Source organism: Ambystoma mexicanum, chromosome 10 (genome assembly GCF_040938575.1).
Source record: "Ambystoma mexicanum isolate Mex_15411 chromosome 10, UKY_AmexF1_1, whole genome shotgun sequence".
Taxonomy (NCBI): domain Eukaryota; kingdom Metazoa; phylum Chordata; class Amphibia; order Caudata; family Ambystomatidae; genus Ambystoma; species Ambystoma mexicanum.
Window position 1 is genome coordinate 826474985 of NC_090932.1, and position 18167 is coordinate 826493151.

At 42.6% G+C, this 18167-nt stretch overlaps 1 protein-coding gene across 1 annotated transcript in view; it reads right to left on the minus strand.

The window, feature by feature from the left end:
* SI (sucrase-isomaltase) overlaps window positions 1–18167 on the minus strand; it is a 1019699-nt gene that overhangs the window by 180275 nt on the left and 821257 nt on the right. The window contains exon 55 of the mRNA XM_069618482.1: window positions 2203–2313. Coding sequence (XP_069474583.1) covers window positions 2203–2313 — 111 coding nt within the window. The remainder of the gene's footprint in view (window positions 1–2202; window positions 2314–18167) is intronic.

Here is an 18167-nt window from a genome sequence, read left to right on the forward strand (position 1 = left end):
CTACAGCCCCCAGCTGCCGCCATTGCACATCACATGCAGCTACGTGACTCGCTGGCAACACAGAAGTCTGTTGCAATTGCTGTCTACGTAACAGACCCTAGAGGATGGAGCGGTGCATCTCAATGATTCTGTGAGTAGAAGTGTTCTGTTCATATTAGTATTTGTACCCTTGTATTTCCTTGACCCGGACTGCCTTGTGGATATTCGTCTGTTTTGCCACTCTACTATCACGCTATTCATTGTTTGTATTTTGGCAATGGCTTGCATTACTTTCTGGACTTCCTTGCACCATGTTTCTGCCCTCTAGATTGTCCTGTCCTGGAGTTGTGTGACTCTCTCCTTCCCCCTCCTCCTTGGATTTCTCAGGTTCCCTTCATTCTTCCTCCACCTGCTTCAAGAAACAGCCTTGAGTGATTAGAATCACTACTGTATGGACCTTTCAGCCAAGCCCACTGTTACCCGTGTTGATACTTCCATGGAGGAGGCACTGTCAAGAGGAAGATCAGTCATGTTATCATGACCCCTGTTGTGTAGACGACACTAGGGTACTGACAGATACATAAAGATAAGAAGAGATGGGAGAAGTGTAGAGGGATCGTAGAAAAGAGTGCAAGGCAGTGGTGGGATTAAGGGTGTGGGCAGAGCGAAGCACAAAGGGAGGATTTAGTTGAAAGAGATAGCCGAGAGAGTGTGGTAAGATTACATCATTGAGTCAAAGATATCTAGTTGTGTTTAGAATAGAGGTATGAGTAAGAGTGTATAGAGAGTTGAGGAGAAGTGTGTATAGAGAGGTGCAGAGAAAGGGTTATAGAGACGTGAAGGAAAGGGAGTATATAGCGGCAAGTAGACATGTTTATAGAGAGGTTATCAGAAGGGTGCGTGGAGAGGTGAGTAGACGGGTATGTAGAGAGTTGAGTAAAAGGTTGTATAGAGTGGTGTGTGGAGAGGTGAAGTGAAGGGACTATTAAGTAGAGAGATTATGAAAGAGTGTGGACATTGGAGGGACAAAAGAGGAGAAGAGCAAAGTAAGAAAACCAGAGGGTGTGAGAGAAGGTGATGAAGTGAGAGAGAAAAAGACGGTCACTGAGAGAATGAGGCAGATGGCACAGTGAGATCAGGGAATGGAGAGAGAGAGGGACTGTATGTGTCAGAGAACGGTCCAAAATGTTTGTTTCCAGCACAAGAAAACCATCAATTTACATTGACAAACCTGGGAGTATGAGATTATGACAACCCTGCAAAAACCCAAGGTGGAGCCATATAGATAGGGCATTTTGCCTTTTGGCAAATACCTACAGTCAGATGTAGACAATAATTGTTACCCATACTAGCTGGAAGACCTGAGGTTAGGGTCTACTTGGATAAGGTGGAGGCAGCCCACAGGAGAGGAAATAAGGAAGTCCATTAGTTGACCCTGTCTATACCATGACAAGAGTAAAGCCCAGGATTTTTTAGTCACTTGAAAATAAAAACACTTGAACAGTTTCTTGAAGTCTGGGTATTGTTACAGCCATCTGTGACACTTATCTGCCACATGGATCATTTTTTTTTCAATCAGTGTGAACAAAATGAAAAGTGGAGGTCTATTCAATGGTTCCCTATGGTGCAAAAACATATAGAGATATACAGGAGCTCCTTTAAAATGGAGGAGTGAACACCTCGACACTTCTGCAGATTATGTTCTGCTGTCGCCACCTGTATATGTCATTGGACCACCGGAACAGGACGATTTCACTGCAGCAGTAGAACATATGTGTATGTTACAATGGCAGGGTTGTGCCATATTAATGGACATACCAACATCAAGCAAAGTCCCTCTACCACCGCCAGCAGAAGTGACATCAAGCATCTCCAGGAGGTGGCTTACCACATGCAGATGTGACATCATACACCTTCTGGTGTTAGATTAACAGCGGAAATGATGTCAAAAACATTCCACATTGGTTCAACTGCCAGCTGTCTTGTTGTTGATAGATTGCAATTTACATTGTTTCATAAAATTATATTTTAAAAAGAACAAAAAGCAGTTTCAATTTAGGCTTGCCAAAATGCATCAATATGTCACCCTAAGGGTGAATTTACTCTCAGCAATTTAACCTTAGTACATTTGGCAGCTTCATCACATAACTAAATTGCAGTTCCAAATTCACATCTTTTAAAATATGTGCGTTTTGCTTCATACATTTTCATATAATAACTCACCTTTCCCCATACAATGCCACTTCCATCTGCCCATTTGATGAACACGTCATCCTTGAGTCCTCTTGTGAAGGCAGGATATGGTTCAGTTTCATTGCCCGCAATTGCTGGATCCTAAAATGAACACAGTATGAACACAAATTGATGTTTATTCATAATGGTATGAAAATAACAATGAAAAATGTAATTCCCAAATATACATAATGATTCCGTATGATACTGTGTGAATTAGTACAATTCATCTTAGTCACCAATATAAGGACTTAAAGAACATTTAAACTGGGCTTGGTGAGCTTTATATTTTTCATTATTTATTGATTGCCAAAGTAAATTGCCAAATAATTGACACCTGGTTATTTTTCAATTAAATTAAAATTAAGATGTTTTCCCATGTTCCAATTAAAATGGGTTAGTGAAGGTTAAGAATTTAGGCCGCAATACATTAATGACTCCATTAATCACATTCCATCTGTAACTAAATGGGCCCTGAGAAATAAAAATGTGTGTTCTTTTAGGGAATGAACAACATGGAAACAGCATTTTAACATTTAGCAACTGTCATTTTTATACTGAGGACTGCTACGTGTATAGATAATAATAATAATAATAATAATAATAATAATAATAATAATAATAATAATAATAATAATAATAATAGTAATAATAATAATAGCTGGGCTATATATATGTATTTATATATATTTATATGTGGGGTCACCACACCATAGTTAAGGTGAGTATCGGGAAATATTGGAAATCCCGGAAAATGAATTGCTAATAACATTTGACTCGCATGACGGATTTTGCTGAAATTTTGCAAACAAAATGTTCAGCATGGGCACCTCCAGACTGGACATTTTAGGAAAGATCTGTTAAAACATTTTAAAAAACGATTCAAGAAAATAATCAAAACTTTGTTTTGGCCTAGTCCCCATTCATTTCCCATTGAGAAAATGTCAAAATTGCGCTCCAGCACACAGCCAAAAGCGCTGGACAGAATTGGAGCAGGTATGACATAACTTGGGCATTAAGTGTTGAACCAATTTCCAGGAGGGGTCTGGGGTTACTGGGGCCAGTAGTTTTAAAATATTTGACAAAGAAGCGGGTGGCCCTTTTCCCAAAATCATAGCTTTATCTTCCACTGTGCTGAGAGGCTTCTCAGAAATGAAAAATCAGCATTTATTTTCCAAAACTCTATTGCTAATAACTTTGGACTTGCTGGATGGATTTTTATATTTTCAAAACAAAAGGTTTATCAATGTAACGCCCAAACTGCACATTTTGGGAACAATATATTTTAAATTGAAAACGTTATTAAGAAAACAAAACTCCACAGTTTCACAGTTTTCAACCAATTAATTTTCCCATAGAGAAAACGTGCAGTTTTTGCACAGCCATAGCATGAAAACCGCTAGGCAGATTTGGACCAAATAAGAAACAACTTGGGCACAAAGCAGTGACTTCCAGCCCCGTTCCTCACACTTAGCAAGTGGACTCTCTGCCTATGCACTATTTTCTCCCTTGGCTCTGTCCACCTGACCTCCCCAGGCACTCACTTAACCCTCTGGCACCCCCCTTCCCCTCTCCTTACACTTCAGTTTACTGCGCTTGCGCAATCCGAACGTCACAAGGCCTAGTAGGACTGTTTATGTTTTGTCATCCCTGTTACCCACACTGTGTCTCGGTGTGCCTTGAAACACATTGTATATAGGTGCATTATAAAAACCCAATAAACAAATAAAATAAAATAAATGTTATGACTGGTTTGTGGTAAATCCCTTCAGTAGTTTTTAAATATTTGACAGAGAAGGGGATGCCCCCTTTCCCTTAAAACCTTTATGGCACCCTGTTATGACCGGCTCTTGGTCATAGGGTTCACTCCAAGGGACACTCAGGATACACAGGCCAGGTACGCATAGTGGTTACTTTATTAGCTTCTTAGGTTACAGGATCAGATGTCAACAAGTCATTAGGAGATAAAGAGGAAAGGGACAGGAGCCCACTGGCTCCCACCACCCAGGCTCACATAATCTAACTGCCTAGGTTAGAACCCATTCAACCCCAAACATTCTAATCTCACACTCCAGACTCACAGCCTACATTCTGATGGTGACATCAATCCTGGCTCAGCACACATGCAAGTATAAGAGCCAACCCTAACACCTCCTTTCCTACAACAAACAAACACACCTCAAACACACACTAGAGAAAGCAACCCTAACACCACCTCCTCTTGCATAAAGAACAACACACACTTTCACAACAGCAAGACACACCTCACTCTCAGCAGAGTTCCGCTAACCCCAGAGATTGAACAAACAGGCGTAACTAACATCCTATGACAGTCCCAGCCGCCACAACTAACATTCCTAACCAATCAAAACATCACAAATCGCCTTCCGTTCCCGCCTGCCACAAAGGAACCTCGAACTGCCACTTTCGAGCACTAACCGCCCACCTCGGCAAACAAACCACAACACTACCAAGACCAACCAAACACAAAGCTCCTTCCGTTCCTCTCTGCCACACAGGAACCTCGGACTGCCACTTCCGAGTACTAACTCCCAAAACCGGGAAAAACCAGGTGCTGTCATAACTGCGCAAGATACTTACTAACAACCCAACAATCTACCTGGGTCACCAAGAAACCACAGTCACAACTCATGCCGCTGTCAAATCCATTCCAAAATTCAAGCAACATAGACACACCTAATCACCAGTCACTCACCTCATCACACCAATAAAGAAACGCAACCAGCTGTCACTAAACAACCACCACCAGGATAACGCTACAAATGTTGGCCAGACAAATGAGCCCTTCAAAACCAAATAAACACCCCAAAGTGAACACAGCTGCAGATGAAACGTTGCCAGGCTTCTGAAATTAATCAAGAGCGGACTCAAGAACAATTCCAAAAGTCACCTAAAGTTAAAAGAAAACACTAAATGCAATGTAACTTGCATCTCCAGAATTCCAAGCAATCCCTGGACCTTAACAACTCCAGGGTCACCAAAACATCAAAGCTTCACACAGCTTCAAGTAAACTCCGCAGAGCTAGACACCTTCAAAAACAACATAGAAGCTTCACACAGCTTCAGGCACTAGTCCCCTGCTAGATGCCTCTGGACTGCTCCGCAGAGCCACAATCCAAAACAACATAAAAGCTTCACTAGGTTTCATGTGAACTCCTCAGAGCCACCAATCATCACAAAAACACAGCTTTGCAAAGCTTATGGTACTAGTCTCCTACTAGGTACCTCTGGACCCCTCAGAGTCACTAACCAATTAATCAAAGTTCCAACTAGCTTCTATACTAGCCTACCACTAGTAACATCACTAACCCCACAGTGCCTCAAAACACCAAACACCTCCAACTCCGCAGAGTCCCCTGACCAACCCTGGTCATGTACATCAATTAAAACATATTCCAAAAAACAATAAAAAAAATTTCAAAACCCAACACTGGTCATGCACCAACACTAAAACATTCACATACTGCTACAACACACACACAAACACAGGATGTTCAAAATACAGACAACCCCGGCATAGAATGTTAACTGCTAAGGAGCGCTGCAGTCACTCTGGCAGTCATCATGGGTTGCACATCCATACACGCACAAACAGAACATCACGCCTACAATGCCTCAAAAATGGTTATAGTAAGCATTGCAATGACATATCAATAATCACATTATAAATTGCAGATCTCATTTCCTAAAAGTCCATGTTGCCAAAGCATGGGCAACTCTAAATGCTGAAATGACTCAAAGATTGTGGTAACCATTAATGACCAACATCACTCTTATTGTGCTTTAAGATCACAAATCTCACACCACACACACACAAGCAAAACATAGTCTTAGGATGATCAGAACATTGAAACATAGTACATCCAAGTCACATTTTCTAAAAGTCCATGTCGCCATTAAACGGGTAACCTAATATGCTAAAATGCCTCAAAACGTTATACTAAGCATAATAGGATCAACACCCTTTGATTGTCCACCTCAATCAACCTCATATGTGCCACTCACACACAACCCGTGTCACAACACAAATGTGGAAACCAACTTTAAATGAGACCTAAACGTCCATGTTGCCAACTGGGGCCAACTCTAAAACCAACCTGCAATGCCTCAAAATGGTTACATCTAAAATAAAATGCATCTCCTATTCTAAGTGCAACATCATTCTCACTAATACTTCTCATGGTAATTCACTACTAATGCACAACAGTACTCTTCAGTCACTGCTTGCCACATCGTTGCTCAATCCATTATGACATTTTACTTTTAAATGAAACTCCAAAATTTCTTCTGCAAGCATAAACTAATCATCCCCAAAAACTACTATCATACCCAAACCCAAACAGTAACCGTTTTCTCATTGCGTTGTCCCCACTTCAGACCAAATCAGCATAGCGTCTATACTCATTAAAACCTTTAGCCTTCCAGGTGCATAAAAAGGCACAATTACGCTTACTTGGCATGGAAATTACACTTCCCCTTTTTAAATAATGCTGGCATAGTCACTCAGGAAATGGTGGCACACTTGGGCAGCCTCATGGAAACCTGCCAATGTATCCTCATGTACCAGGGGACCTGCTCCTGGCAGACTCCAACAGGCCATCCTTGCTCCAGGCTCCATGGGGCAGGATGCTTCTGACAACCCTGGGTGGCTGCCTCCAACAGCCCTGAGGGCTGACTAAAGCAGTACTGGGTGGCTGACTCAAACAGCCCTGGGTGCTTTCCATTTCTCCAGACTCTTGGACAGCCTCTAATGACTCCTGGCCTCAAACAGGGCACTCTCACTTCTTCCCAGGGGTCTCCTCTGACAGGCTATCTCTTCTAGACCTGGATGCTTTCCATTTCTCCAGACTCTTGGACAGCCTCTAATGACTCCTGGCCTCAAACAGGGCACTCTCCCTTCTTCCCAGGGGTCTCCTCTGACAGGCTGTCCCTTCCAGCCCTGGGTGATTTCAATTTCTCCAGACTCTTGGACAGCCTCTAATGACTCCTGGCCTCAAAGAGGGCACTCTACCTTCTTCCCAGGGGTCTCCTCTGACAGGCTGTCCCTTCCAGCCCTGGGTTGACTGGCTCAAACAGCCCTGGGTGGTGGGCGCAAACAGTCTATGGGGGGCAGTGGGCTCTCCCTCTCTCCTTTCATTTACTTGTCCTCTTGCCTGCACCCCCCGCAGCAGAGTCTCTTCTCCTCTCACACATGACATCACACAGGTACCTGCATCTTCTTTTGCTTCACTTGGTGTCCACTCCAAGGTCCTCCTTCACCATACCTTGGACCATCCTCGTCGCCAATTGCAGGCAGTTAGATTATGTGAGCCTGGGTGGTGGGAGCCAGTGGGCTCCTGTCCCTTTCCTCTTTATCTCCTAATGACTTGTTGACATCTGATCCTGTAACCTAAGAAGCTAATAAAGTAACCACTATGCGTACCTGGCCTGTGTATCCTGAGTGTCCCTTGGAGTGAACCCTATGACCAAGAGCCGGTCATAACACACCCTTTAGTGCTTTTTACAGCAGACAGACTGAGCTAATAACGTTTGACTTGCTGGTTAGATTTGGATGATGTTTTCCACACAAAATGGTTGTCAAGAGCCCCACAAGACTGGCCATTTTGGGAATCATTTGTTAGAAAATGAAAAAGTTATTAGGAAAACATAAAAACGCTGCTTTCAGCCTACTTGCATTGATTTTCCCATAAAGAAAAGTGCAGCTTTTGAACACCTGTAGCGTATAAAAAAGCTCAGCAGATTTGGACCAAATAAGAAACAATTTGGGCACAAACTTAATTTCCTAAACTGGTTTGGAGCAAATATTCGACAAACAACAGGGTGCGCCCTACACCTTAAAACCTTTATATCAGATGTGGAGCTTTGCAGCAGAGAGGCTAAGAGTGGCTAATAACTTTTGACTTGCTGGATGGATTTGGATGACATTTTCTAAAGCAAAGGTTTGTCAAGCGCCCCCCTGACCGCCACCCCCAGCCCTATAGAAACTAACCATTTTTGGAACAATTTGTTTAATAAATGGGGGAGTGAAAACTTTCAAGTAATTTTTAAAGAGAGATGGGTGTGACTGATACCATTCTTAAACAGTAGTTTTGAGACTCTGGCTAATAAATACATTTTTTTTTTGCCATGACAGATATATATATATATAGATTCAAAGAAGAAACTTTAGTTGCAGGGATGTTAAGGTGAGAACCTAATGCAATAAAACCCTGGAAATTCAGCTAAAGCCACCTTAACTTCACCCCCTCTGTTGCACAGACTAAGACCACAATGATAACATCACAGATCGAATCACTGATGACATCACTGATTACATGTTGTATAAGAACAATGATGACATTAGAAATCACATCACTGATGCCATCACTGTTGACAAGAGTAATTGCATGGTATATAACTGATTACATCAATAATGGAATTAGACATAAAGGGCCTCATTACACGGACGGCGGTAAGGGTTAACGGTCACCGTTAATGGCAACGGTGACCGTTAACCCTTACCGCCGTACTACGAGGTCCCTTTGCGGGTTGGAGGATTTAACGCCTGCTTCTTGCAGGCGTTAATATCCAACCCGCTAAGGGACCTCGGAGCTAATTACGGCACCGCAAAATTGCGGTGCCGTAATTAGCGCCTTCCCCATTCCCATAGAGCCCTATGGGGCAGAAATGGGAATGGGGAAGGGCAATGGCGGAAAGGGGATTTACCGCCCCTCCAACCTTGGAATGGGGCGGTAAATCCCCTTTCCGCCAAGGCGGTGCCGGTATTTTACCGGCATGGACCAAGGTGCTAATAGCACCTTGGTCCACCGCCTACCGTGTAATGAGGCCCAAAATCTTTAATAAATTAGCTCATGAAAACTTTGATCACCTTAATTACAATTTAGGGCGTGGACATGGACATGACAAAGGCTGGGGTCACTAGCTAGCACCAAAGGCCATAGCTAGTGGTCAGTTATTGTTCAAAAATACAATTTGCATGATTAACTGCCATGCCTGGTAGCCTATCACTGTTTTAAAATATACAGTGGGCAACATTGAAAGCTGTAGTCATCAGTGTTGTCATCAGTGACATTTGTGATGTCATCTTTGATGTCATGGGTGTTAGTCTTAGAAGTGCACAGCAGTGTCACGAGTTATGGTTGCTTAGCTGACCTTAACTGGCAAATTGCTTGGTTTTTTCAGTTTTACTTGTAACAATTATATGGATAGGTTGTTATTAGGGCAAAGTAACTATAACGTCCCTTTAACAAAGTTTCTGCACTGAATTTGTTAGGTTTTTATTAGGGAAACTGAACCATAACGTCACTTTAATAAAGTGTTTACACTGAATTTGATGGGTTTTTATTAGCGCAACTTAATCATAACGTCCATTTAACAAAGTTTTTTCATTGAGTTTCATAGGTTTTTATAAGTGCAACTTAACCATAACGTCCCTTTAACAAAGTTTTTTCACTGAATTTCATAGATTTTTTATCAGTACAACTTAACAATAACGTCCCTTTAACAAAGTTTTTTCACAGAATTTCATGGCTTTTTACCAGTCCATGCTATTCTCCTACAATTTATTACTATCATACTTACCCCAATATAGCAACACTTCTGTCCAATTTACAATGTTTCACCTTAAAGCTCTGGCATTTCCTACCTTTTAACACTTCTATACACTTTTTGCAACTTTTTCCACTGTTTTTGTATCCGTCAACGTCTGCGAACATCTGATGTCATCACAGACCTTCCGGGCAGTGCCACGTGAACATGCGCTGGCACGCAGCATGATGACGTGTCTGCAAAGGCGTCTGCACTTCGCGATCGGTTCCATGCTTCGAGTACTGTTCGAAACTGCATTTTCGGACTGATCTAGGAACTTTTAAGCTCAAAATGTACCCTTGGACAGCTCTTACACCTATACTTACTCATTCATTATCCATTAACAGTCTAGTACAAAGCACATACTTGGAGGAATATTAGCAAAACTGCTATTTCTCTTAGAAATGGCATCAGCTATTGCCATCCCTCCTCGCCAAGAGCCACGACCACCACCACCAGCTGGAGGACCTACACAACAAACTCGGTCATGGACTACCTGGACAGTACGCTTATAGGACCACCTCCATGCACCGCCACACCAAATCCAACCACTACAAGGCTCTCAGAAAGGTTGTTCATTTCTCAGCAAGTAGCAGGCTGTCTTCCTCAACCTTATATTCCGCAACCAATACTGTAACCACACAGCCTACTTCTGTGGTACACAAAATTCCACCAGCTACCTTGCAAGCAATAAAAGAGGCTGTTGATCCTTATCTTTGTAAGACCACAGTCCTCTGTATATACTGCAACACACCACTAAGCAGTTGGAAGCAATTTCGACATGCATTTGAAGCTGTAATCAAGGAGCATGAGAAACACTGCCCACTACCTTAGAAGTAACACGCATGCAACATCTTCCCCTGTCCACCTGCTCCTCCATATTAGTGCTTGGTGCCTCTTCCATCATTTCCCTCTTCACCTTATATTCTAACCTCTCCTGCAAACATTTTTCTTTAAAACAACAAAAGAAAGGTTCCTTTAGGAACCACCTTTCACAGTTAAAAAATAGAACAAAAAGAAATATTATAGACTACATCTACTTTACATTTTGCAGTAAAGTACATAGACTGAATACGTTTTTCCAACATTTCCATTAGCATTTTGTGTTATTCTAATGGGAACAATGTGACATTCATCCCCCGCTCCAGGGACCGGAACAGGGGATAACAGATTGGCAGCCCAAGTTATCGGCCCAAGCGAAGTGTGTCTGTGTGCGCCCTGATGTCTGCGGGCTTCGGTGCATTGTAAATAAATAAATAATGAGGGCTCCAGACCATTATCCTCCATTGCAGCCCCTGCAATGCGGGATAAAGGCCATTAGCTCCCCTGGTTCCCAGAGCAGGAACCCAGGGTGCTAAATAATACACTTTTCTTCCTACAGTGGGACACCTGCAGCATCCCGCTGTATGAAGGAAAATTCTTTTCCAAGATGGCCACCATGGAAAGAGAAGGCAGGGCTCTGTACAGAGACCCTCTTCCCTTTCCATGGCAGCCTGCAGAACCCCATGACCATATTACCACAAGCACATTTTTTTTCTCCCTTTCAAACCTATCCTACTTTCGAATATCTTTACCACATAGCCGGTTCCAGGTGGCCACTTTAAACCATTTTTCGTCCCTCCCGGTCATGACTAGTAGCAAGATTGTCTACGTCATGACCTTATACCATGACTCGGACAATCTGGCCACTGCCCATGGCCACAGACTATACCTCAGTTACCAAAGGTATATCACTATTTTTTGTACCTATATTTTGACACTTGTCAAAAAATAAAACACAGGCACTTTTGCAAAACCATGCTTTAATGTTCTTGCCAATGCTCCTTACACGAGTTTTGAAATCCGCCCATGTTTTATTTTTTAAAAAGTGTCAAAATGTATGTACATAGAATAGTCATATAACTTAGCCCACACTTGACAAAATCCATTTAGTCTCTACACAAACATTGAAGGTTAGGTCTATAATCTTTCTCAAAACGGCAACAAAGTTATAAGCCATCTAAAATGTTGAGACCCCCCTCTAATTTCTCCCCATCTTGAGGAAATCCAAACTTTAGAAAAATATTTATATCTCGATCTAAAATCTTTTTTGCAAACTTTTGTGTAGATTCGTCAAATAGCACCACATGTATAAGCCTTTACATTATTTTGCGAATCCCATCTAATTTTGCCATCTCTTGACAGTATCCCACCAAACTTTTCAAACCATTTATATCCAGATCCAGAATCGTTTTGCCAACTGTTGTGCAGATTCCTCAAATGGCACCACATTTATAAGCCTTTACTATATTTTAGGACCCTCCTCTAATTTTGCCTCCTCTTGACAGAATTCCAAAGAACTTTGCAGAACCATTCAGAATTAGGTCTAGAAAAAATTACATGCAGTTTCATTGAGTGGCGCTCAATCCATCCAAAAACTGCTTTTCAACAACTCTGTAATGCAGAAATAGGTACAGATGTCCCAGGACATCTGGAGTGTTTGCAGACTTTCGAGGGATGAAAACACCCATTGTTTGGCTTCTTATGGTCATATCCCATCCTCATCCCCCCACCTCCTAAGAGATTGTTTGTTGAGTTTGACAAGTGTAATGATGCAGTTTTTGTTCTTTATTTGCTGCGGAGTCCGCGGACACCGGCAAAAGTCCGCAAATCCAACATGGTGGGCGTTTCAAGAGAACTGATGCATTTCACGTTTTTCTCCATCCAATCAGTAGGCACGTCCGATGTCTGCAGACTTCACATCGCCCGATTGGCCAATCAGATGACTGTCCGCGGACCGAACAGGGAAATGGGTCAGTGCAGCGGAGCCAGATATCACTCATTTTATTTACTTATTTTTAGCCTGTTTTAAAGAAAACTACTGGATGGATTTACACTAAACATACAAAAGCACACTTTGGAACTAAGCTGCCGCTCCTGCCACAAATTTGGTGAAAATCCGTTCAGCGGTTTGGGCTGTAGGCGTGAGCAAAGTATTTTCCCATTTTGTCTATGGAAAAAAAAAAGAATTTTGGGACCGCTATAACTTTGTCCATCCTAAACAAAACCTCACCAAATTTGCCAGAAATATTCAAAGTGGGACTTATACTTTTATTGCAAGGTTTGGTGACGATTCGTCCAGGGGGAGCGAGGTTATAAGCTGCCCAAAAAAGTGCTTTTCCTATTGGTTTAGCAACTTAACCATAACTACACGGCAGTCCGTGTAATATATACATTGCGAGGATGTTGAACAAGTATTCTGACTTAATGGTGACATTTTGATTGGTTAAAACGTGTATTGCTCAAAAAGAAGAAACCCTCACTATCCCTATCTTCTAAGAGGGGTTTCCCGGGCTCAAATTGATACTGTCAGAATGTCCGCCAAAATCAAACTCCACCATCCCATGTCATAACCTTCTTCTATCCCTTACACTACAACTAAAGAATAAGCCAACAGAAAGTTCCTTCTTCAGGAGAATGACTCCCTTCTCCTGGTAGTTGGCTGCTATTTCCAGAAATATTCTTCGCTGAAAGGATGTCAGGGGGAATTAATCTTTTCCTTGGCTTGTGGTTCGAACAAACCTTTTCACCAGTCAACTTTCAGAACCAGGAGAATGACTTATTTCTCCTGGTATTGGTTCGCATAATCCAATATAGTTCAAAACAAAGCCAAGGGGAATGATTCCTTTACCCTGGCATCTCTTGATCAATGGGTTTTCAGTTTCTTCAACTTTCAGGACAATGTTGTGGTTACACAGTTGGGTATACATAAGAGACTTTTTGTTGCATTGAACACTTCCACTATGTAACTCCAGAGCTGTTGGTAATAAGCAAAGGTGTCTATTGGTAGGACATTTTCTACCCACATATTCTTGAATAAAAAATTTTCATTTTCAAACAGATTAAGCTTTGTGGTAAACCATTTTGAGTCGTGTTTCTGTGAGAATTTGAGCCCTAAAGGTGTCTTCCATGGGCCAGATTACAGAAATGTTGCACATGTGCAGTATTAGCACTAGGGAAAAGTTTGCCCTATTTTTAAAAACACTGGGACACATTAAAAAACCATTGCACCTAGACAAGTGCTGTTTGGCATATCAAAATCACCAGGGCTAAAATTGCCCTAGTGCTAAACAGCTATTACATTTCAATCTGTAATTGAAGTTAGAAGGCAAGGTACACATTCAGTAAGTATCAGAGTTGTCATAGCAGGCAACATCAGGTGCTATCATGGACTCTCAGCAGGTTAATCTGTCAGTGGCAAATTTCCATATCACTTGAGGTGTAATTATTCTCATCACACCCATATATTTTCGCTGATAACAAGGCAAAAATGATGCATGTGTTTATTTTGTATTTCTTCCCTGACCTGAGTTAATGATCAAGTTCTACTTCAAGTTTTTGAGAGAAGAACATGCTCTCAAGATCTGCTTCGTCCTCAACTGATTTAAAAGGTTTTTCTATTGCAGAGTGGCTCTGCAAATTGAAAAATTGTGATCACTGATTATATCACATAAAAGCTATCAGCTTAATTCATTATAGTGTACTTTTAGAGCTTTCTGGCATGCTTTAATGAGTCACTAATTGTCCACAGACTATTGCGAGGATTGGGCCTGGTTAGCTAGAAACCCTTTCTTCATCCCTTTCTCCAGTCTACATGACAGCCCTTATTCACCTTATTCACAGAGCGTTTTCCCATGGGTTTTTGCCATTGTATAACGTTTCTGTGAATTAGGCCCAAAGTTCCTCTATTTATTTAGGGCAGGGGTGATGATGATGTGTTTTAGGGTGTATTTCCTAAAGTGAAGAAAGCTTCTTCTCAGGAGTGGCAATGAAACATTTAGATACACCCCACTGAAATTGCAGAACTGTCTTAGGGGTCCAGTTTTGGTGAAGTGCAGATTATTTTCTCGGTCAATGCAAATGTTTGGCTATTCTGAATGCAACGTTTTTCTTTTCACTCCTGTCACTTTTTAATTTAAATATGCGTTGCCTTAGCATTCTATAAATGATGGGGCTGTTCACAATGGATACATCAATACAGAAGGAGTAAGAGGCGATGGAGCACATTAAAGGATAGTTCCGGGACTTTTTTTTTATTGTTCCTATGGTTCGGCCATGTGTTTTTAGGCATAAATCGGTAGATCGTAGAAAACTTTCCTATGGACCTTACCCGACTTTTCGTCCATTAACGCACTCGAAATCAGCCGCCATTTTCTGATAATCCTATCATTTCCCCCCATCGCCCTGGCTCACCTGCTTTTGCGGCACTAAATCAAATCCCCCGCCCCTGAGCCTGACATCAGCAGACGCGTACCGCCCATTTCCCAACGCCAAAGCACGTTTCGTGTCAACAATCGCTGCGCCTCAGCTAATGAAGTGTCGCCATGGAAATGGCAGGACGCCTCTTTCCTCAATAAGTATAAACACACCGTTTCACAACACACAGCAGCAGATTTTCGATTCCATTCCTCTCTCTGTGTTACTTTGAGTATTCTGTGACTCGTTTCTGTGCTCTGGTCAGCTACCTTCGCCGCTTCTAGGCCTTGTGAACACTTGTACCATCTCTGTAAATTATTTTACTTTCTTTACCACACAATGGCTACAATAATGCCGTATATGTACGAGCCCGAGTACACCGAGGAGGAACTACTGGAAAGGCAAGCACGCGGAAACGATGGGGATTCAGACGGCAGTTGGGAGGACCAGTCAACGGATGAAGAGCCTGGACCATGTCGCATGGACGGCGTCTCCACCTGGTGCACGTGCAATCGGTGCGAGCTAATGCCAACTGAGGAGGAGAACTGCTGCTGCCGTGAAAATTCCGGGTGCTTGGCCTACATTTCGGAAGGCGAGCCAAGTCCGCAATGCATCACCGAGCTGCCAGAGTTCAGGGAAGCCTGCCTCTCACGGACCGTGTTGAGGATGATGATGGTGCTTATGCACGAACTTCGCGGCACTGTTCGTCCGCGTAATCCGAGTAACGAGTAAGTATACTCTGGTTGTGATGTCAGTGATGCCACTACTATGTCATGGTCGTCTCCCACATATAAAATTACATCTACATATCATTCGAATGCATGCAAATTGGTTCCATATTGTGCATTTTCTAGATAGAATTTTTTTCAAAGCAGAATGACATTTTTTACCTGAATCGACAGTGATAAGAAAGTTTTGTCATTTTAATACAGTTTGCATCTTTCATTTTCACAGGTGGTACAGGCTGGTGGCCTATCGTTGCTTCACTTGGTGGCTTCACGGGAGGCTCGGACACCGCGTTCGGAGAGTAATACCTGCCTGTGCGGTACTTGCCATTAGACAACATTTCCCCAGCGACAGTGGACAATACCGCGGATTTTCCCTGGATGTGCTGCAACCGGAACTTTACAATGTGTAATGTTTATTATTTATGTTCAATTGAAATTAAGATCTAAAATAAAACCCAACATATATTTTAACAATGGTTGTTTTGATTTTTTAAATGAATCTAGTGTGTCTCCATTGAATAGTCTTCCTGTGCCTTGTCTTGTCACACCACATGTCTCCGGCCAGCATCCTCCCTCACGCTGGCCGCCCACCTTCAATCCACATAACCGTTGAACCCATATGCAGCAGACTTACATATGTTATTTTGCGGGTTGGCATCAAGCCTCCCGGCCTTGCCTCCTCCCCCAAAAATACTTACCACACCACTTTGTTCAAGCGTTGGCAATAAAAGGAAGGCCGTTGGATTTTATTGATACAAAACATGGTTATAGGTAAATAATCAATATGGTTGATCATAATAAATCATCCTTTTGGGCACCGGGTACAGAGATGACCCCCTCTGGCCCGTGCCGCCTTGCCACCACAGGCCAGCCTGCTGCTGACTAACTGCCTAGGCATCCAGGGTCTCCAGGGTGAACTGCACCCATATATTCTCCTGGGAGGCTGAGGTATTTATAAACTCACCCCCCTGCCTTCCATGTACTAGATCCTTCAGACTGCCTCTTACATGCAGTTAGATGGCCTCTCCTTGGTGAGGCCCTGCGGCAAACGAGTCTTGTCTGCACGACCAGCGCCCTAATCCACACCCCCCCCCCGCCCTATCAAAGGCAGTTCGCACCGGGGTACTTGTGCTGCCAAGTGGAGCTGTCAGGGAGTGATAAAGGCCAAGAGGTGCCAAAGACCATGTACACTTCAAAGTGGTCTATAGAGCATGGTTTGTTGTTCCCATGTCTACCTTCAGACCCCGTGTCTCCTGCCAAGCATCCCCCCTCACGCTGGGCGGCCCCCTGCAAACCGCATAATGCCACGACATATACACGTCATTCATTCACAAACACACCCCTGTTTCGAATTCTTTATAACCCACTTCATATTTCTAATGAGCACTTCTTTGCGCTTTGCTAGTCAACCCGTGAAGGTGCTGGTTCGTCTCTGTGAACTTCCGTGAACACTTCGAGGAAACTCCTCAGTTTGCAACCTGTGAACTGCTCCCTGTTCTACGACAAGAAACTACTCTGATCCCTGCATCTAACTGTTTGTTCGTCAAGGTAAGGCCATGTACCATAATCATTTTGCGTCCAATTTCTTTTCGTTCAAGACAGTACATGCAAGGAACTAGTCACATGTTCTGAGTTTACATTGGTATTCATAGAGAATTGTTGATCTTTACTTTTCAGAACTTTCCACAATGCCTGCCTGTTCCATTGGCGGTTGCCCTTCGAAGACCCATAATAAATCTGAAGGTACTATAATGCATGTTTTCCCTAAGACAATAGATCAGATAAGAGAATGGGTCCAATATTGCGGATATCCACCGTCTGAGCTTGAAAGTAGAGTCCTAGAAGTCTTTGCGGACAAGAGGGGTGATCGATACCGCATCTGCAGCAGGCACTTTAGCTCAGACATGTACTCCACATCATTGCTAATAAAGAAGAACACACCGCGAGCGAGGCGAAAATTGCTCTCAACCGCTATTCCCACTCTATTCGTCCACATCCCTCCACTGGTGAGTCAAGTTTACGTATTTATCTCTCGGCCTTGCGGTAGTGTGTAGCATTAGCTAACAATAATTTCCCCATTTATGTATCCACTCAATATGAAGGCGGAAGATTCTCCATCCGTGTCGTTATTGCAGTCATCGGCCACTTCGAGCGCCTATCGGGTAATCTTACTTGGCTATTCTGCCACTGACTTGTTTTAGGCATGTAAATCAATAGTTTTAATTTATCGTGTAATTATTTTACCTAATGGTACACCCTTGTACTCATCCTCTAGTCTTTGTTTTCAGTTATAATTATTGTTATCCAAAATAATGCAAGTACTGTCTTTCAGGGAGATGCTGAGGAGTCCAACGTATTGACGACTACCGTTGATGTCACTCAGAT